Genomic DNA, 22,783 nt, shown 5'->3' on the forward strand with positions numbered 1-22,783 from the left:
ACAGTAGATTGTACGGAAAATAAATGATGAATGAAGTCTTCAATCCTTGGCTCTTTAATGTAATCTCTCAGTATTTCAGTGTTTCTATAAATAGAAAAAATATTTTTGATTAAACATTGTGGAAGTTGTTTATCTATGCTAATCAGCGGACATAAACTCTACCTACCCGTTATATTCATGGTCCCCTGTGAAACATTTTTGCGAGAAATATACTTTCTCCAGTTTATTCATATATGCATTACGCAGCATGCATTTAGTTTGAGGAAAAACTAAGGAATGGAAATTCTAGTCTGCAGGGTACTCTATGCATAATGGATGACCTCCCCGTTTCTCCAAACATCGTGTTAATTAGCTCTTAGTGAGAGAGGCAGCAACGGAACCTGCTTGCAATTACAAATCACCCTTATCTCTATTGTATATATCAGAGTAGTAATACAATTACTGTTGCAGGTTTAACTGACAAAACCCAGAAAAGGAAGAAAAAGATAGCATACTGTTTTTGTGTATCTATAATTCTCATCATTGCTGTCCTTCATTCGCACAGTGTGGATTCGTGTTTGTTTCCAGTTACACTTGGCTGGAGTACAAAGTCAAAATCATCGCAATACAAAGAGAACATAGAACAGGCTGGTCTTTTTGATACCTTACACTATCATAACATAAATATCTCCATTGAAAAAATAACACTTCTGTTGCAACACACACACACACACACACACACACACACACACACACACACACACACACACACACACACACACACACACACACACACACACACACACACACACACACACACACACTGAAATAAACGTGCCTTGGCTTGAGTAACATAGATAGACTTCTTACCACACATTTCCTCACAGCTATGTGTCTTTCCCACAGGGAAACATACAATACAGTACACTACGGATCATAATCAATGTCATGCAGAAAAATAGGGACAATTTTTTTGGTGGTTGGGGTAATAGTGGTCGGTGGGGGGTCTTTTCCTCAGACTTAATTCAGTAATGTACCATAGAGCTGTGCCTTGGTGAGACTGTCCTTTCTCATCAGTCCCGTGCTACCAAACTTCTGGTACCTGGGCGAGGTTTTCTTTGGGAGCTTGGGGCCAATGCTGAGGGCCGAGCTTGAGCTGGGCCGGGGTCGGGAGCTAGGCCGCGGGCAGGGGAAGTGTTGGAGGCTTGACGCCTCCAGGGAGCTCAGACGCAGGGACTCGGGCGAGCTGTGCGCACTCAGGTTGACGTAATCCCTGCTCTTACTGACGGCGGCGGCGGCTGCCGCTGCTCTCCCGGTGTTCTCCTTCTCGTTGGCGCTCCCTGAGAGGAAGAGACTGCACTCCGAGTCCTGGCTGTCCTCTCTCCTCAGCACCGAGCTCTTCTCCTGCTTGCGATGCTCTGAAAGCGGGCGCTTCGACCCGGCGGCCGCGCTCCGGCCGGTCGACGCGGGGCCCGCGTCGAAGCGCTGGTCCAGCAGGAGGCTGTGGAAGACGTCGTCCCCTTCCCGGAAGCTGCTGTAGAGCGGCCCCGCTTTGGACTTGCCCGACGGGCCCGCGGCGAAGTGGCGCTCGGAGAAGCTGTACGGGGAGGCGCGCCCCGTGAGGTTGTGATAGGACGACGACGAGAAGGTGTTCATGTCATCCACGCTCAGCTGCCTCCAGCGGCTGCTCAGCTCGTCCTCCAGGACGTGGACGTTGGCCGTGCGTTCCGCCCCGCCTCCTCGACCTCCTCCGCCGCCGCCGCCGCAAGCGTGAGCCAACGCCAGGGCGGAGCCCATGCTGTGGGAGGAGGTCAAGCGCGGGCTGCTGGAGTGGTACGGCTCGCTGAAGCAGGACGCCGTCCGCGTGTAGGCCGGGGAGACGCCCTGCTGCGTGCTCCTCCTCGGCGCCATGTGCTGGATGCTTTGGGACTTGTGGAAGCTCGTGGAGTCCTTCTCGCAGTGGGGCAGGCCCTTCACGCGCTTGTACTCCCCGCTGCCGCCGTCCCGCCAGTCCATGTAGAGGACCTGGTGGGAGGAGGACAGCGCGCCGCCGCCGCCGCCGCCGCCCACGCGCCCGCAGCCTCCTTCCACGCCGACGACGGCGCCCTTGTCGTCCGACGCGAGGCTGAAGCTGGAGTAGGAGCTGGAGGCGGGCAGGGAGCCGGTGCCAAACTTGTCGCGGGGATGGAAGGGGGACGGGGTCTCGTGGGGGGAGAAGCTACCCGAGTGGAAGGCCTCTTCATCGGGGTTGCTGTCCACCGAGTTCTGGGCGTGGAGCTGGAGCAGCCGGGTGCCGTTGAGGTCCACGCTCTGGCGTCTCTCGGCGTCCTGCCAGCGCTCGGGGCAGTACAGGGCCGTGTCGCTGCAGTACAGGTCGGAGGTCTTGTACGCGACGCGACGGTTGAGTTGGTCGGTGCTGCCCGCTCCCGACAGGAAGTCGCCGTCCGGGATCTGGGGGCTGGGGGAGCGGGTCGCTGGGCAGCTGCTTCCCGGTTCTGGCTTTTCAAGGATTTTTGTGATCACCGAGGTTGGGACGGAGTCGGAATAAGGAGACTGACACATGCCAGCAGGCAATCCCCCACCACGGCTTAGTTCCTCAAAGTGGGAGCCGATGCGTTCTTGGAAATCCAAGGGCAGCTTGATGGGACGGGAGATAGGAATAGACAGACAAAGAGGAGACAAGAAGATAACAATTTTATCAGGACATTTTTAACAATCTTTAACAGATGGAAGAATGGCTTTGTGTCGATCACGGAAATTGCCCGAGGTGGAACAACAATGGAGTTGCGGTGTTGGAGTTTATTTCCAGATTTTTGTCAGTAGGACCCCTTTGTTTGTCTTGCTTCGGCATCAGCTGTTTCACATTGCCGTCATCTGCTCTGCTCCTCTGCTCCGTTGTCGTTTTGGAATAACTTTTCAGCCCATGACCTTGAGGGCCTTTTACGAGCCACCAATGAACTTGTCATTTACAGCAAACAATAATTATATTTCCTGTATTTCCTTTTTCTTCTGTCCTGACTTGCATTTTAGTGCCAGATTGCCTCAGGTTGATGGAAAGAAAGCAGTTCCTCATTTTATGCAATCTCTAGACAAAAGTCTAAAAGAAGGACATGCAGGAGAGGGTCCGGAGCGAAAATCTTAATTATTTATTTCTATTTTATATAATTCAATTCAATTCAATTCAATTCAATTCACTTTTTCCCTCATTCATCCCCGAGGGGAAATTTAATGGGGCGCAGCACAGTAGCTAAAAAACAGACAAAAACAAACACAAGAAGCATTCACGCTGCATAATCGACAAACACACTCTCACACACACACACACACACACATACATACACACACAGACTACACAATCGAGCAACAACAACATTCAACACATGAGTAAAAAAAAGTGCTTCATAAAGTGCTTCAATTATAAAATTATATAAATTAAACATTCTTTCTCCCTAATAATTGAATCCTCCAACCTTCTTCCTTTTTCAGTGACCAGTTTGCCTTCATTTGTCTTTCACTTGTCTGTCTTTCCTTCTTCCTTACTCTTCACCCATTTCCTCTTCATCTGACTAACTGCATCCTTCTCTACCTGTACACCACCATCAAATACACATGGCGCCCGAAGGGATTTAGATTCACATTAAACCTGTGCTCCCGGCCTCCAGCTGGGAATTGAAAGAAGAAGATAAAATACAGACTTGGCTGTGTTATGAATTGGAGGCGCACCGCGGAATAACATCACCAGCATGTTTGAAGTCTGATCTATTTTTAGCCCCCATCCTCTCTCCCGGGTTCTCTCTCTGAATTGGAAAGTAGGTAAGCCCTACAGGGCTAACGTGCAGGGCTAACTGTGGTCCTTATTAGGTAGCTCAGTACCTAACTGTTATCCAACATGAATCATAATTAAAAGTTACACAGACTGCAGCCATAATCCATGTGATAATTGCTGTAGTCATTACTGGAAACGAATATTTGGTTGAATATGAATGAATTCCCCCATCAGTTATTGTTTTTTACGGTTTAAGTTATGACAGTTCCATGCCTGCTTTGTACATATTATGACGTTGATTTCTAAAATTCATTTTTCACATACACACACACACTTTGCTGTGAGGTTTATATGTTGTATGTCAGCGATTCTCTTGTGAGGACGGCCCTCAGACATCCTTGTGAGGTCTTCAGTATTAGGTTATTCAGTTATTTGCATTAGGCCTATTAAGGAACCTTCCTAAGACATCCTTGTGGGTGGGGTATATGTGTTGTATGCTATTGAGTGATGACTTGTGATGACCTACCGCAGACATCCTTGTGGGGTCTATGTGTCGTATGTTATTGATTGATGACTTTTGAGGACCTACCACAGACATCGTTGTGGGGTCTATGTGTCGTGTGTTATTGATTGATGACTTGTGCACTTCTATCTCCCACATCATTTGGGGGTCTATGTGTGTAATCGAATGACGGAGTGTGAGGACCTACCTCAGACATCTTGTGAGCTCTGTGGTGGGACGTGGAGCACTGCAGCAGCTGGGCAGCCAGGTTGCAGTCCTTTCTGTACAAGTCCTGAGAGAGGTAGGTACACGTTGTAACGCAGAACCATAAATGCAAGCAGCAGCAGTGTGGAGACCAATGGAGTCTATGTAATGTAACAAAGTCAAATTCAACCTTAAAGGTGACATATTATACAACCTGGTGGGAGTGTGATTAGCCGTTACAAGACGTTTAGAAAATCTGCCTCTCCTGACATCACAAGTGGGTGTGTCCACCTAGATGTGTGCTGGATAGATCAGTCTACCAGCCTACCCAGTGGACTGTAGCAAACGTTGCTCATCTATCCGTCATATATCTAGGTGGACACGACCACTTGTGATGTCAGAAGAGGCCGATTTTCAAAACGGCTTGTAACGGCTAATCACACTCACACCTGGTGGTATAATATGTCACCTTCTATGGTTGGTGCTTGAGTGACTCACGTTGTCCTTTCGGAGCTTATCCAGAGTGATCTTGGTCTCCATGAGGTGGTTGTTCAGGACGATGACCTCGCGACTCAGCACTCTGTTCTCCTCCTCGTGGTGCTGGGTCTTCACACCAGGAAAAGCACAGGAAATTAAGATCATGTGAATCAGACATTGAGTATTGGAACAAAACAGCAATAAAATTGAGACAACAACAGTGGATGAGAGGTGATCCATGGGGAGGTGGAGAGGATGGGAGGAGATTTAGAAATGGGTTTGAGAGAAAGGTAAAAGAAATGATGAGAAAAGGGTGGGGAGGAGTTGGATGGAGGGGGCAGGAACGGTAGAGGGATGATGGAGAGGAGTTGGCGGAGAGGAGAGGAAGGGGGTATTAAGTCACCATCAGTGTGAGGACTCTGCCAGCAGCAGGTCTTAATTAAAGGAAGATTACACTTGCCAGGGCTCTATTTAATCCTCATACAGAGGGCAGGGGAATAGGAACTAGAGGCAATGTGTGTGTTCGTGTGACTAAAAAAGACAGATGGAGACAATCATTTTGTTTACGGTGATCATGGAAAGAAAATCATTTAAACTGACAGTGTATTTGCATTGCCAGCCCTGGTTCTTTGCAATCTATACCAGTGTGTATGCCTTTCCTATGCCATTTTTCTTAAACGACCATGCACAAAGCACATTTATAGAATTACAATACATGTTTAATAATGTTTTTTTGTCTAAAATCTGAAATTGGTGTATTCAAACCCACTCAAAAGTCATCGTCAGCATTTTTCCTACGATATGCCTGCTGAAGAACACAAAGCATTGTGCACCATGTCCCCTCTTTACACTCTAATCTCTAAATGGCTGTGATTATTGTGAAACACAGGCAGTGGGGAGAGCTAATCTAATAGGTGGCAATTAATGTCAGCCAAAGTGATGGGCCTTTCATTGATATTCAAATCCAATTCTGATGGGGTCTCATTAGATGACTATGAGGCTTGCACCCTTCCTCCTTCTTTCCTCCTTCCTTTGTTTTTGTCTTAATTTGCCTTTCTCTTCGCAAGGCTGAAAGTTGTTATGGTAAATGGACTGCATTTATATAGCGCTTTTTTGTAACCAGTGCCCCCCCAAAGCACTTTACAATATTGCCCAACATTCACCCATTCATGTACACATTCACACACCGACGGCGGCTTCAGCCATTCAAGGCGACAGCCAGCTCGTCGGGAGCAGTTAGGATTAGGTGCCTTGCTCAGGGACACCTCGACACTCAGCTAGGCGGAGCCGGGGATCGAACCAGCAACCTTGCGATTACCAGCCAACCCGCTCTACCTCCTGAGCCACATGCCACCGTTATGCCAGCATTATAAGGTGCGCTTAACTAGCTATTGTTGATTCACGAGTCACTGGGTTTTGTGTGTTGAGAAGAAGATTTGTTGAAATAAAGACATTGCATTTCACAGATATATGCATGAAATGTAAATAGAATGTGGCAACATTAATCACTTTAATGATTAATGACCAGATGATATTTAACACTGTCAGCTAATGTTACAACTTATCTGCAGGTCAGGATAAATGCAGAACATTGGGTTTTCACGGGGTATTATTTGATGTTTGCATGTTTACTAAGCATTTTATCTTCGTCATCCTTAGCATTTGGTACACTTCTCGAAATAACTACTAAAAACATGGGCCCTTTTTTATCGTAAGTGGGAAAGTCTAAATCTCTTGTTTCACAGTTTGATTCAATGACATTATGTTTGCATATTATCTGAGTAATTAGCAAAATTATTGCTTTATTTCCACCACAGGTGTCTAATAAGCAACTCAATCTCAGTTCACAGTGTTCATGGTTCAGTAGTGCCATTTATTATCTTAGTTTATTATATTATTATATTTGCTGGAAGAAAATCCAAAATCTGATTTGTCCTGGTACACTGGAAGACACAGTGTTTCTTTAGAAGTTTAAACTCTGGCAGGGGAGTTTTTCTTTTGCTTAAGCCTACTAATATCTAAGAAATATAATAGCTAATGCCACTAAAACAAAGCCATTCTTAAAATTCAGAAAAAATAATAAAAAGTAATTAGCTTTTAATCCATTTAATTTGTGTAGTTGCCCAGCAACACACACATTATTTTTGATTGAGTTAATTATTCTCTATTATTGTTAGTTTATTATTATTCTCTCCATCATGATTAGCCATTTTGGCAACTTTCTGAATAAATAATAGGTTCTTAGCAACAAAGATTGCAAATGGAAAATAGTTGATACATTTCATCATTACAGCTTAGGGGAGAAACAATGCTTTTGGCACAAATCCCTGTTGTAGGCCTAGGCTACGTTACAATGGTTGGTTTGAGATGAGAAACTGACCTGTTGACCTGCCTAACCTGATCAAACTGACCAACTATAACCTTCAAATCTAAAAGAATGCTCGGAGTAATCTCATATGGAGCTACATAATTAGTTGCCAAATTGATAAGACTCATATCCAGCTAGACACAGGACAGATCTCGATAGCGAACATGATCAGGCTCTGTCGTTTCTGAGAGTGGGCGAGAGAACGAGATAATGTTTTAATTACGCCGCAGTGACCGGAGCATGACTCGTATGCTGAGCCTCGACAATCCCATACGTTGTTGGGTCCCACGGCTGATACTAGCACGACTGTTATCAGGTGCTGTGACACGCATTAGCGGAGAGAAGCGGCGAAAATAAAAATTAACATGCAAAGCTTTTATCCTGCGTCAATCTTAAGCATGGAGGATTCGGGGGTGGAATATCACGCATCCTTCCACCCCCCTCTCAGTCTCACGACACTAATACGCAGTGCCAATAGGACCCTCTATCTAACCCGCTCATACTATTCCTACCATAATGTATTATTCATAGTCTATTATTTGAATTTTCGGGTTAATTTATGTTTGCACTGTATTGCTTGCATTAGGCAACGTGATATCCAACTTTAGCGATGGAATAGGTCGTAAATATCACCCATAACGACCCATATCACACATATCCAATGGGCCCCACAAAAGCATGTCGTCATAATCTGTAACAGATAAATACATACATTTTACATATTAGTTTTCTTAGTTTTCCTAACATTTTTTAGGAATGTTTCAGTACCATGGACAGTGCCATTTATTTTGCCAGAGGCTATATAGTTGTGTGGTATATTTTTAATGTACAGCACTTGAACTTCAAGCTTTTTGGTCTATAAATACTGGTCGGCCTATAAATATAGCCTACTTACTAAAAGCTTATAAAAATAAAAATTATAAAGACATTATTTGTTTGATTCAAACATGTGGTTCCAGACAGGGATATGCTGAGATATGAGTACAATCTGAATATAAAGTGTTACTTCTGACTCTGTAATGTTCTAATATATGACAACTATGACATCACTCTAGTCATTCCACTGACCTTGCCAGTTAAAACTAGAATTTTTAATTGCATTACAAGTGTTGGATGGTGGGCTCCTTTTGTCTCACTGCTTGCCTAGCCTGTCTTCTACAAAAGTAGCCCATTTAAAATGCACTGCATGAGGACATCAAAGACAATGGAAATGAGTTTCCTTCGTGGCCTCTGCTAATGGAATTCTATACAATACACTCTGAATATACTACTCTATAGTGTTCTTCTAGACAGAGGATTTCCTTGAAAAGATGACCATTCGTCAACATTTTAACATGACTACTAGATTACTCAGTGTGTGTGTGTGTGTGTGTGTGTGTGTGTGTGTGTGTGTGTGTGTGTGTGTGTGTGTGTGTGTGTGTGTGTGTGTGTGTGTGTGTGTGTGTGTGTGTGTGTGTGTGCAGTGATATCTGTGTTTGCATATGTGTGAGACTTGGCTACAAGGGCTGCTAACTACTTTTAGATAAACCTTCAAATGATTCGATTTATCAAATCTCAATTTTGTGCACACAAATCTACATAAAATAATCTCCATAGGAATTCGGAAAAACCCTCCTGCATCTTTTCTTATTAATCATTTCACACATGGTCATCATCATTTCACAGACATTTCACATGTCAGCAGCGAGGCAACCGGTCGACGAGCCCTCAAACATCAACATTTAATTAGACCCTGATCCAGTTCAATCAGGATCTATCAGGGTCGATGCTTTCTGATATGCATTGCTCTGGCTTCATGGATAGCTCATATTGGCTAGGGGACTGCAGGACCCTCATAGAATGCAGAAAAGAGAACATGCGCTGTTTATAATCGGTTCAGAGGCTGGATGGGAATGGACAAAACGCCCCCCTCCCAGTAATAGTTTCTTAACGAGGTGGTGTGGCAGGTGAGACCAATCACTTTGGACATTGATTGTGCGCTCTGTCTTTGATCGTGTAATTGCTTGGAGAGAGAGGGAGGGGAGAGGCACTCCACACACCGACAGGCATGTTGGGATCGATCGGGCGAGATTTAGTTTGATTCCTAAGGGAGAGAGAGCTGGAGGGTTGAGCGATGTGAAGAGTTACAGACTGAGAAAAAGTGAGAAGAATTACAAAGGAGATATCATAATAAATAGGACATTTCACAACCTCTGTTGACATTGATTTGTTAATAAATGTGTTTTGAGAGGTGTATTTCTCATGTTTATTTATCAACATTTTGTCTCTCAAATTGGTTTCTCATGCTCTACACTCGAAACTGTTTAGACTGCAATTACACTTCCTTTCTTCAGCAGCAATCTCTGCAGGAATCCAACCACTCATCAGGACGCGGTTTGATTAGTGTGTATGTGTGTGTGTGTGTGTGTGTGTGTGTGTGTGTGTGTACGTGTGTGACACACACACACACAAACAAATACACAATTAAAACTAGGGTAAGCAATTTGGAGAAACCAACCAGAGTAAGCTTAATTTTGAAATTATCCAACCGAAAAAATCATACCCCTCCCTTCAGACCTCCCCCAATGCCACTCCTCACTAAGCTGATAGGTAGGTAGACGGACAGGTAGGCCATCTGATAATTTTATTTGGATGAATGAAATGGTCGAATGGGCTCATAACAGACTGTAAGCATGGCCAGACACTGCATTGGGCTCAATTCACATTCAACAAGAGACGTCCTGTATCACAGGGTCGGAGAAGGAGGACTGGGGGTCCCTAACATAGAGTGGGTGTATGTTGCTGCCAGAGTAAGCAATCTGTTAAGAATGCTTAATAGCGACGACTCAGTCGTGCGTGAGCTCGCCCAAGCCTCACTTCTGCTACATCTAAGAAGACGCAAGGTCCCTGCCTCTACATCTGAGGATGCCAGCTTCCTTGGATTCAAGAAAAAACGTACGCTCGGATTGGCTAGACCTGAATGACCTCTGTAACCACGCTAACATTCAGCAGCGGTGGAAGAGCACATCAGGACAGCCAGTAGAGCTTAATGATAACATCATAACAGACCTGACGACGACGGCAGAGGCAACCATCACCCTGGACGACAGCATTCACCACCTCAACACACAGGACACCAGAGGGACAATACTTAATTGTTTCCGATCGCGCATGATTCAGCACTGGACAGGGCTACGCCTACAAGGAAGCCTGGCCGGCCTGCCGTTGCGCTGATCACAGCGTATCGCATGCCGCACTGCAAAACACAGCACTACATGACGACACACACAAGTTCTTAATAAAAGCTTGTCTTCGGGTATTACCGACAAAAGCCAACTTAGCAACATGGTTTCCAACCAAGCATGAGCCGTTCTGTCTGCTTCACCACAACCGACAGAGGGAATCAATCGCGCACATCCTCAGTGGCTGCCCTGCCTACAAAGGACTATACATCGCGCGTCATGACCGAATTGTGGCGCGATAACACCAACTTCACCACAATCCACAGTAACGAGTCGGTAAAATCGTACTGGTTCTCCACTCCCCATGCTCAGCGGAACGCAATGGAATCTGCCATTAAGAACATTCCAAATACACCAGACCTTGTGATAATTGATGAACACAACAAAGCAATCACAGTAATTGAAATTGGTTGCTCTTATGACGCTTACATGGACACCTGCTATGCGTCAAAATTGTTAAAATACCAACCCTTAAATAATGTTTTAAACACCTATGGCGACTCATGTAAAGTCATTGCCCTGATCTTTGGTAGCTTAGGTCATGTACATAAAATGTGTGTGCGAGTCCTGCAGATCTGTGGACTACCTAAGAAAAGGGCCAAAAGCTTCACAAAGTACTGCTCTATATCAGCACTAATTGGTAGCCTCTTTATCTGGAGGCGCGGGTGTCACCTTTACCCTTAATGTACAAAATGGACTGAGACTTTCTCTGCAATCTAATACTTCCTTTTAGCCAAATTTGGATTTTGCCATGATATGTACTTATTTATCAAATCCAAATAAAGATGTAAAATGTGTGTGTGTGTGTGTGTGTGTGTGTGTGTGTCTGTGTGTGTTTGTCTCTACGGGCATGTAGCAAATGTTTTCATTAAACCATGAAATATCCTAAACGTATAACAACCTACAACCAGAAAATGTATTTCCTGCAGAAAATTCAGTGAGTGCTGTTGTGAGAAGTGTGGTTGAAAATACCTTTTCCATATTTCAATGATCACCCTAGTGAGCCCCCTAACCCTTTTCTCACCGTCCTGTGCATCTTGTCCTCCAAATCTTGATTGATTCTCTGAAGAGTTGCATAGCTGCTCTGGATCCTGAGAAGTAGAGAGCAACAGACACACAGAAACATTAAATGCTGAATCATTACAACAAATGCCGCTAGATAGAGAAAGAGATATATATATATATAGAGAGAGAGAGAGAGAGAGAGAGAGAGAGAGAGAGAGAGAGAGAGAGAGAGAGAGAGAGAGAGAGAGAGAGAGAGAGAGAGAGAGAGAGAGAGATAAATAGATACATATATAAATAAATAGGTACATGATAGGAAAAAGCATAGTACAAATATAGGTTATAGGTTACATTTTCTCCATGTGTATTAAAGTGGTTATTACTACTGGTGTTTAATGTTCCATTTTTCCTCTCTTTAAGGTCCCCTCACCATTAATTCCCCCCTTCGCTCATCTTATCTAAACCCTGCACCCTGTTAGGTTAGCGGGGCACTATGAACGCACTCCTGGAATGAATGGAAAGAGCTGTTGCTGCACTCCTTTTCTCCTTCCTTTTGTCTCATTTGTTAAGTTATTACATGCTTTACAGTTATTCTGAGCCACTGGCTCTTAGCTTTATCTGCCTCCTCAGGCCTCCCAGCCAGGGTTAGATATGTTGGTAATGGGGAGTATCAATCATGCTCTGAATTTAATGAAGACCGTAAAATAAAGACCCTTTAAGGAACTGGACCCGCTGTGGTTAAAATTAAACCATTTCTTGTCGCTCTTTTACATGTAAATGTAGGAAATCCACCATTGACACACTTTGGAAATGTAAAGCTGACACATTCAGGCGTATACACACTCACACCCAAACTTAAGCTCACAAACGCTCACACACACACACACACACACACACACACACACACACACACACACACACACACACACACACACACACACACACACACACACACACACACACACACACACACACACACACACACACACACACACACACACACACACACCTCCGTAATTTATCTGTAAACTTGTCCAGCTCCTCTTGCGCGCGGCGCAGCTCCGTCTCCAGGTACTGGCGGGTCGAATCGAACTCCATCTCCACCATCTCTAACTTGTGCGTGGTGAAGGACAGCCGCTTCCGCAGGTCATCCTTGTGGTCGTGGACAGAGCTTGACATGGAGCAGACAGAGGAAGAGAGAGACCATTATTTGAGAACAGAGAGAGAGTGAGACCACGGTTAATAACAAAGTGAGAGAGAGATGGTGAGAGAGATGGAGACAGGCATTAATAACAGAGAGACAAAGACCAGCATTTAAGGACCGAGAGAGAGAGAGAGAGACCAGCATTTATTTAAGAGAGCAAGACAAGCATTAATAACAGAGAGAGAGGAAAATCCTTTATGAAAAGGAGAGAGAGAGTGGACGAGAATTGAAAAAAGTGAGAGTTTGAGAGTTTTCATTGTATTAATCAGGGGCAGATCGGGGCAGATCTGAGAGGAGAACAAAGGAAAGTAGAGTAAAAGAGGGTAACAGTGAGATAGAGATAAAAAAGAAGCGGGAGTTAGAAATATGAAGGGAGATGTGGGGATTCATGGATGTGTTTTGTGCATGTGTGTAAGTGGCAGTGTGCATGACCTGGGTTTGTGTATATGTGCCACGGCATGTGTTTTATGTATGCATGTGTCTTTGCATGTGTGTCAGTGTACATGCATCTGTGTGTGCTCATATGCCTGTATGTGTATGTGTGTCTGTGTGTGAGTGCCTGTATTTGTGATGTGTGTGTGTGTGTGTGTGTGTGTGTGTGTGTGTGTGTGTGTGTGTGTACGCATGTGTGTGCGAGTGCATGTGCAAGAAAGTGTGTGTGTGTGCTGCAGCTGCAGGGGGGATAAGAAGTGCAGAAGGCTGGTTGTAGCTCTCTTTAGTGAGAATAAGGTCTCGTTGCTGCAGGCTTAGGAAATGCAGGCTGGCAGTCCGATGTGGAGGATAAGATAGATGAACAAGGAATACTAATGATTTCCCATTGACCAGAGAGTCTCCAGACCTGGGACAAGAGCTCCCATGGCTGGTGGGATTCACCATCACCATCACAACACGATACTGTGGGATCCCTATGAGTGCAGTCTCCACAGACACGGGCAGGGCTATTCATTATGCACTCCTGCAATGGCAGGAGTGCAGATCAAAACAACAGATCAAACTGTGTGTGTGAGAGGAGCCTTGCATGTGTGAGTGTGTCTGCATGTCCGTGTGTGTCTTAGATGCAGAGAAAGTGTCATCATGCTTTCTTTCTGTTCTTTAGCAGAGAACATTGCTTGGTGCACGGTTATGCATGAGATGAGCACATGTGATAAGACATATTGACAGGATGGCAGTGAGAAGATGAGGTAATAAAGAGCTGGAGATTGTTCGCGACACCAGAATGCGTGAGCACTCACAGGGCATTTGGCCATACTTATCCCTCAGAGAAGTGCCATTGTTTGGATGCGGCCAAAACGCAAGGCAGCAGCATGCACATCACTAAATTACAGTAGCCCACAGCCCATCACCATTAATAAGAAGCCGAGTAGTATACAAAAACAAAACAAAAAGTTTACAGTGATGTGCCCAGAGAGATGTATTGGACCATGTGCTTGGAAAAGAAAAATGGCCAATGTGGCCATCCTTAATGATGAAATAACAAAATCCAAAACAAAGTGGATTCCATTTGAATTAAGGAATTATGTTGATAAAAGTATTGTTTTCCAATATGTTATTTTACTTTTCTTTGCACTCCCCCTGCACTTGTTTAGATTTGAGATAACGTAAACAAATGTTGAACAAACATTTGAAAGCCAAGTTTTTACAAATATGCACTCTTAGATTTGAAACAAATACACAATTAAAACTAGGGTAAGCAATTTGGAGAAACCAACCAGAGTAAGCTTAATTTTGAAATTATCCAACCGAAAAAATCATACCCCTCCCTTCAGACCTCCCCCAATGCCACTCCTCACTAAACATGTGACAAGCTCGCTAGCTTTAGCAATAGGTCTGCCGAGCCTTGTGGAAGACAAGTCATGCTCAATGAGTTCATGTGTCTGTGCGGAAGTAGCTGAGTAGGTAGGTAGACGGACAGGTAGGCCATCTGATAATTTTATTTGGGATGGATGAATGAAATGGTCGAATGGGCTCATAACAGGCCTGCGACAGCCATATACCAGATTTTTTTTTTTTTTTTTTGTCAGAGAATGATTTATTAATTGGTATTGAGATTTAAGGAGAATTTGAGCAAATGTGGAAAAAAAACATTCTAAAATGAATTGCCTAGAAAATTAGTGAATTATTGAGCATATCCATGCACAAACAACAACAACAAACAAATAAACAAGAAATACAAACACATGAAAGAATGATGCCTTACTAGCAGCTTAAAATTGCATGGCTAGATGACCACGTGCAAAAGACAACAACGCTCGAGGCATTTGTGCTGCCATTTAATTAGGCCTTAGCACAGAGCCATTGATTTTCCCAGATGTCTTGTTGGCATCCAAAAAATTTGTAAGAAATTAGACTAAAAAATAAGCAGCAAAGTGTTGCAATGCAAAACTCTACTTGAATGCAAAGTAGATTTGAAGCCATTTTAAAGCTTTTTGGATAGGATAAAAAGAAATCTAACGACTGCTGACGGGAAACCACAGAACTTATTAATGATGCCTGGTAACTATGGCAATAGTTAAATCTCTGAAAAATCGTATTTCCCCAGCGCTACGAGATGACATGGACGCCCCCCAATGGGGGGAGAAACACAAACGACGTGCGATGGCGAAGGTGACGACAAACTCCTCTTCGACTCACCTTCTCTTCTGATGTTTGCATCCATTTCTCTGACTTTTGAGCGCTGTTTTACCAATGTATATCTTTTTCATATTTTTGCCTCTGCCGTGTGTGACAGCCGTTGCCTTGGCCACCGTCGCCGCCTGGTGGGGGAGAACGCTGTTTCGAGCCACGTTTGAACTCTAGCCACGAAGCGACACTGAAAGCTCTAAGGCGTGCCTGGGGATGCTGATGGGGGCTGGCTATCTGTGATTACCCTGGCGAAAAAGAGCAGGGAAAAACAACACAGCTTTGAAGTCCTTACGTTTAGAAATTGCACATTTTTGTCTCTGTGGCCGTCAATCTATCACACAGTCAATTGAGTCAATATGGTCAAAATAAAACAGCAATGAATTGACGGTTTCAGGGTTCAATTGTTCCATGAATGAGCTGGCTAAGAAATTGTACAGGTAATATCACCTCTATACCAAGTCAAGAGCCGTTACCGTCTTTGCGTCAAGAAAGTCAACAAAATACCAAACAGACCAATTAGTAGTAGTCGTATTAATCAACTTCAACAAATGTTCTCCAATAACCACCCTGACATGAAGGCCATGGAAAGAACATCGTCTTCTCCACCAGCCCCCAAACCATGGCCTTTCTCTCTCAGCACTGGGACAAATAGAGAGACAGAGGGAGAGAGACAGTAGTTCAACAGCATTGTGAATGAGGGTTGTGTGCGTCTGTAATGACACCACTACATATTTTTTCCACATCTCTTGCTCAACACTGGCAGAATGGAAAACAATTGAGGCAACAACCATAGCAACATTTCTAAGGTGGTTGCTATGGTTGTTTTCTTATCTGCCAGTCAGAGAGGGGACTAAAGAGAAACTCAGAGAGAGCTGCTGAATTGCCTGGAATTGCCTGGACACAAACACACAAACATACACTCACATTCACCCACATACACCCACACCTACACCCCGACACCCCCCCCACCCACCACACACACACACACACATACAGTGTGTTGAACAGTTATACTTTATCTGCATCCAACTGGGCCCAATGGAGGATAAACAGCAGTCTTTGTTCTCCAGGTAGTCTCAGGTAAACAGCTCACAGAAGGAGCAAGCAAAAGATCTTCAGCGCCTGTCGTCATCCAAAAAGTAAAGGTTCCTTCATCAAGACTTTCTACTTATGGCCTGCCCCTCAACATGTGGTGGAAGATATGAATGCAATACCTAGTTATTCTGAACTAGATCTTCCTCCAGCATACAGTAAGCCTGCCGTACATTCTCTCTCTCTCTCTCTCTCTATGCCGACACGTAGCTCGCGAAGCACATGGTTGTTGTCTTACACAACAGCATAATTAATGTGGCTCTAGCCGTAGTAAAGGTCGCCCCTGGGGAATATTCATCTTTTATCCTCCAAAGGTGTGTCGTGTCACTGGAAGGGGGATTGAGGAGCTCTGTGCCATTTGAGGAGGATACGATACCGTGTGGGAGATAGACAACATGCGTTGGCCTAATGAGGACATTAAATTTTAATTGCTACAATGTCAACCTCCCCCCCCCCACCACCACCACCACCTGACACAGGCTTTTAAGACCAGAGGAACAGGCTCTGTCCCCACAACACGGCAGTCTTTTGATCAATGTCTCCCGGTCCATCGTATTACTCCCTTGGTGATTTATTAAAAGGAACTTCATCAACATCTGCTTCTCACATGGGTAATGTCTTAAGATTCTATCAATCCATCCTTCCATAGTTCTTTTAACATCCATCTATCCTTCCATTCAACTAATCACCATGTACCCTTTCATCCACATGTCCATCCACCATTCATTCATGCATCCATCCATAGATCAAACCACCTTTTTAGTTTTTTAAATGTGATCTACAAGTGTCCTTCCAGTTGACTGAGAGTGCTACTGGACGAAAGAATCAAGGAAGAAAGCAGATAGGTGGAGTTCCACTCCCTACATCAGGGAAAGTAAAGTGGCAGAACTGGACGTTTTCAAATTAAAGCCAGAGAAGTTAATGGACCGGTGAAGGTTATTCATCGAAATCATATCTTGCCACTTGGAGAGGAGGTTTGACTTGAGCCAGAGATACCCTCTGAGACCTCAAAGCATTAAAGGAGAACAAATCGGAAGTGAAATGCAATGAGAAGAGATATTGTGGATCTTTCTAAAAGTGTGTCCATAGAACCAGTAGAGACAAGTGATTCAGAGAGGGATTCTGATGAGATGGGTTATTACTACTTACCACAGCAGAAGGTTGGATATGACTTGGATGAACCATGGCAGGACACAACACAATATCCAGTTTCAAGAGTTAGTCTAGAGTTAGTCTCACAAAATGTAAACTAACACAAAATGTAAACTAACCTGACAATGTGTCTTAAGAGGAAGAGACACCTGAAGAAGAGAGAAAGGTGGAAATAGGAGTTGAGTCTAACAATATATTTAAAGGAATATATGAATCATATGATCTTTTGAATACGGGTAAATGTATATTGGGTGTGCATGGGATTTTTCGACAGTCTAGCTACTAAAGCTACATCTAGGCCCCTCTCCTGCAAATATGTTAAAGTTAAGGACCCTCTTAGAGTTTAAGAGCAATTTGGGGAGAGGGCTTCACATGTATGAACAAATTCACAAGGCACTTTGAGTAAAAAGTGTCAGCTGAAAGACTCAAAGGTAAAATACTCAAACCAACCACAAGATAAAAAGGTTTACACACACAAAACCAGTTCAGGGGCATTTCATCTTATCATTGAATTTATAACTATAGAGTCTTGCCTCTATAACATATTCTTTACATAATATTCCATCATAGTTTGTGTGTGTGTGTGTGTGTGTGTGTTGTGTGCTGAGGTTGTAATTGGCACCAAAGGCCTCCGGGGAATCACCCGTGGTGAGTAATGAATGGTGTTTTACTACTGCTCGCCTCCAGGCTCATCAACACTTCCTCCGGCATCCCTTCCGTTTCCTTCCTTCCAATCAGAGCCAGAACAAGTCAATGTGGCTGTTATATGACGTGTGTGTGTGTGTCTGGGAACTCAATCAACCCTGCCAATTGAATGGTGGGTTTAACACTCGTCTCACCGAGATCAGAGTGCATCAGGGTCGACACAGCAGGGATGGCCACAGGGAACCTTTTTGCCAATCAGGTTGTTTTGTTAAAGACTGCGGATCGGGGGAACAGAGCTGTGCCAGTGTCTAGAAATGGTTACTTACTACTTCCATTCCTACTTCCATTGAAACTCTTCCAATATTATATCTCCCAATATTATTGCAATCAGAGGCCTATGTTGGCGGGGGGGGGGGGGCACTGAGAAGAAAGGAAATTGTTTACTTTAAGGGTAACCTGTCATGACAAAATGGTTGATGGTTTTGATTGGACTTCAACCTCTTTGAACTTTGTTTTGACTCAGACTTGACAATCCCTGGTCTTGGACTTGACAAGACAAAGGTTGCCTTGACTACAGCTCTGTGTATAAGATGATACATATATTTGTGTAGGTTAAAGATTGTGTTTATAACATTTAATTGTTAAAGTCATTAAGTGAACTATTTATTTCCCCTACTTAGTGCTCTCTCACTCTCAGTGCATGTAGAGTTATCCAGGGACCTATGTTACCTTTCCTTGTGTTTTGATTCCCCTTTTAACAGGGCGTTCTCCTTATTACGCCCTGTAGACGTTCTCCTGAGGCAGACACAAGGGTCTCCAGTCGCTGATAAGTGCCCGTGGCATGGGAGGGGAGGAGGCGTGGTAGAAGAGTTGTAGTAAACGACTAAAATACGACGAACAGGAGATACACACACAGACACACACACATACACACACACACACACACACACACACACACTTTGAGGTATATCCCTCATCAACTCATCAGCTAGATGCTACAGCAGCCTATGCTCCAACTTGGAAATAATTGGGATGAAAATGTGTGTGTGTGTGTGTGTGTGTGTGTGTGTGTGTGTGTGTGTGTGTGTGTGCGTGCGTGTGCGTGTGTGTGCGTGTGTGTGTGTGTGTGTGTGTGTGTGTGCTAACCTAGAGGGAGTAGCTGCATAGGATCCAGATGCCAGCAGAACAAACAGGAGCTTTACAGTTGTATCCTCTGGGTTTGAGTGAATATGAGTAGGATATGTTTTCACACACACACACACACACACACACACACACACACACACACACACACACACACACACACACACACACACACACACACACACACACACACACACACACACACACACACACACAAGCACAAAGCTCTAATGAGGGCAAGCTTTGATGAAATCATAGTCAAGTCGAGAATTTTGTACTATATAGGCTTCATATACTGTATCAAGCTGCCTCTATACAGTATATAGGCTTCATATACTGTATCAAGCTGCCTTGATACAGTATACAGAGGGGGACCTATATCAACGGCAAATTGTTTCTTTCACCTGGTAAAAGCAAAAGGTAATCATCACCAAAATCAAATCAATGCTTCCACTGGAGGAACTACCTGGAGGTTACGATTCAAAGTTCTAAGCAATTAACTTCATGGACTTAATGATCAAGATATGCTTTGTTGCATGGTTTCCAAGCCGATGAACCGTAATATATGAGCAAGGAAATCGTTCCCCATTTCCTCACTGATGAATGCAATCAGCAGTCTTAACTTAACTCAGCAAACTCAGCAAATATAACAATGATAAATCTCTCTCTCTCTTGCTCTTCCTATAGTGGACAGCTACATTTAAAGAGGGAAAGTCTCTCTTTCATGATACACTTGTTAAGCCATAATTGCCTGTCTATGCTATCATCCCACTCTTCACTCTAACTAGCTAAGTAAAAGCTGTGGAAATATCATTAATACAGTAAATCAATCCAAACCAAATGAGCATGAAAGGATTGGTATCTTCTCATGGAATACACAAACACCCTCTTCTGAGGATACGTTCAGCACAAATATTCTTTGTTGGTTTACGACCACGTATCTGTTATGTTGACACCAAAGAGATAACTGTACTGTTTTACCACTAAAAACACACATACACAACACACACACACACACACACACACACACACACACACACACACACACACACACACACACACACACACACACACACACACACACACACACACACACACTCAGAAGCATATTATCATTTGCTCCGTGGTGGCACAGGGTAACCTGTTCCCATTTCACACACATAGGATTATGGAACACATTGTGATGAATCCCACTGGGGCTCAACAACGTGAACCCCAACAAAGCAGCAAAGCCCATACAAGCTACATAGGAAGCACTCACAAATTGTTGCTGTATCCTTCTGTGTGGCAACGTATATAGACACACATATCTCTGAGCAGCTAGTCAAAATACAGCCAGTCATGCACTTGTCGCTGCCAATTGTCATTCGCCCTTACCGTTTATGCACCTTTTGCCTCATTGTCAGCGGATAAGATTGCAACGCTCATGCATCGCCTGTGCAGCCCCTGCCGTCAGATCGACGTGCCTTCCCTTATTCTGACTAGAGACTGCTCGGCTGAAAGAGAGGGAAGGGAGGGTGTAGGGGGAAGGGAGGGAGGCTGAGAGGAAGGGTAGAGTGCGTGAGCCAGGATGGGGAAAAGATGGGGCTAGGGGGAGGGAGGGGGGGATGTGAGGAGGGGAGAGCTAAATTAAATGGGTGGAGGCGTGGAGAAGGAGGAGGGGGGGGGGCGAGCTGGGGTGAGGAGAGAAAGAGGGAGAGATATGCAGAGAGAGAGAGAGAGAGAGAGAGAGAGAGAGGGAGCAGAATATTCTGTAGTGTCAACAGCGAAGGATCAATAAGAAGAAGAAGAAGAAGAAGAAGAGGAAGATGAAGGGTAAAGTGAAGCGTGTCTAACCTGGCTTCACGCTGCATCTCTCCACCCGACTCCTGCTGAGCAGAGAAGAAGAGGGGAGAGAAGAATGGAGGAGATAAGAAGGGAGGAAGGAGAAAAGGAGAGAAAAATAAGAGATAATAAAATAGCAATTGATTTATCAAGCGTATCAGAGACACACACCGCATGCTGCTGAGTGCCTCTTGTCGTGGCATTTAAGGAGCTCTGTTTGTACCCTTTGTCTCTTTGAGTCGCACCACCACCATGTGTACAGCCATCGTCATTGAGAACATTAATGGCAAGAGGAGAGGGGGGAGGCTGGTGAGGAGGAGGGGGATAACATAGATTAACATTGTGAAATATATATATGCTGTGGGCTGCAAAAATAAATGTAAAGGAAAAAATGCTACTGCGGTGAGAGACAGACAACTCTGGATGGACGGAGAGAGAGTCAGGGGGATGGAGAGAGAGAGAGTGAGACAGAGAGAGAGAGAGAGGGGGGGGGGGGAGAGAGAGTGAGCAAGAGTTACTTGTGTCTTTTCTTTGAGATAACAAGGGATTTTATTCTTACTTGCGTTTGTTTGATCATATAATAAATGTTGATTTACCATATAACCCCTCAACCTTTATATGGCATACATTTGAATATATAGCGGGGACTTGAGTCCCTTGCAGAATTCATTATGCATGGTCTGTTTTACATGTTGTTTCTATGTCTTGGTGCAGAGCCTATCACACAATGAATCCACCTCTGGATGATGGTGTAGAGATGCATGAAAATATAGACGTATCAAAAATCGATACAGTTGGATCAGGGCTTTTAGCAAACAAATCTGCAAATCCTGTGTTTAAGTGATTCGACTCAGTGTCTGTGTGGGAACAATTGTGCAATATTTGAAGACCATTGTAAGTCATGAATATATAATTACACAGGCAATAATTATTTTCTTTCTGTTTGTCTTTCTCTATGCTTGAAGTTAATCTTGTTATGTCTAAATGGCTGTATGCAGCCAGAATAAAATGCCAGATTTGCCATTCATGTCATTCCACAGACATGCCATGCTTGAGTCTTTTTAGGCATACATATTTATAGTACAGATATAGATACAATATGTCGAACTGGCACAGCCCCATGGCTCCTAGGATTACCATAACCGGTCATTTATTTCTAAACTGCCGATGGACAATCTGATTCCTTCCTTCCTCTCTCCCCCAACACATATGAAAATATGACACGTATTGTGTACAACATGATGCATACATGCATACACCTATGCTCATGTATATACCATGTTGTTGCATGGTATCTAAACAACGGTGAACAACACAGGGATTCCCCAGGCATACCTGTGTTGTACAAGTTCAATGTAATTGACAAGAGCAACAGTAGACCCTCTGGTGTTAGAAGCAGTGGGTGTTAGCAACCAGTACTACAGCAGCATGACTCATACTGGCTGCTGAATAACACCGTAATCTGAGAGCGAGAGAGAGAGAGAGAGAGAGAGAGAGAGAGAGAGAGAGAGAGAGAGAGAGAGAGAGAGAGAGAGTGAGTGAGTGAGTGAGTGTGAGAGAGAGAGAGAGAGAGAGAGAGAAT

General features: G+C 44.1%; 1 protein-coding gene across 1 annotated transcript; it reads right to left on the reverse strand.

The window, feature by feature from the left end:
• Positions 1 to 999: 999 nt before the first annotated feature.
• Positions 1,000 to 15,425, reverse strand: begain (brain-enriched guanylate kinase-associated; the record flags this gene model as incomplete). Its single annotated transcript, XM_084482661.1, has 6 exons — positions 1,000 to 2,616; positions 4,456 to 4,539; positions 4,950 to 5,057; positions 11,542 to 11,608; positions 12,529 to 12,690; positions 15,355 to 15,425. 6 exons carry the CDS (start codon positions 15,423 to 15,425, stop codon positions 1,000 to 1,002), a joined length of 2,109 nt encoding a protein of 702 aa, XP_084338787.1.
• Positions 15,426 to 22,783: the final 7,358 nt, after the last annotated feature.

The sequence above is a fragment of the Micromesistius poutassou genome, assembly GCF_964030765.1.
Source record: "Micromesistius poutassou genome assembly, chromosome: 17".
Classification (NCBI taxonomy): Eukaryota; Metazoa; Chordata; class Actinopteri; order Gadiformes; family Gadidae; genus Micromesistius; species Micromesistius poutassou.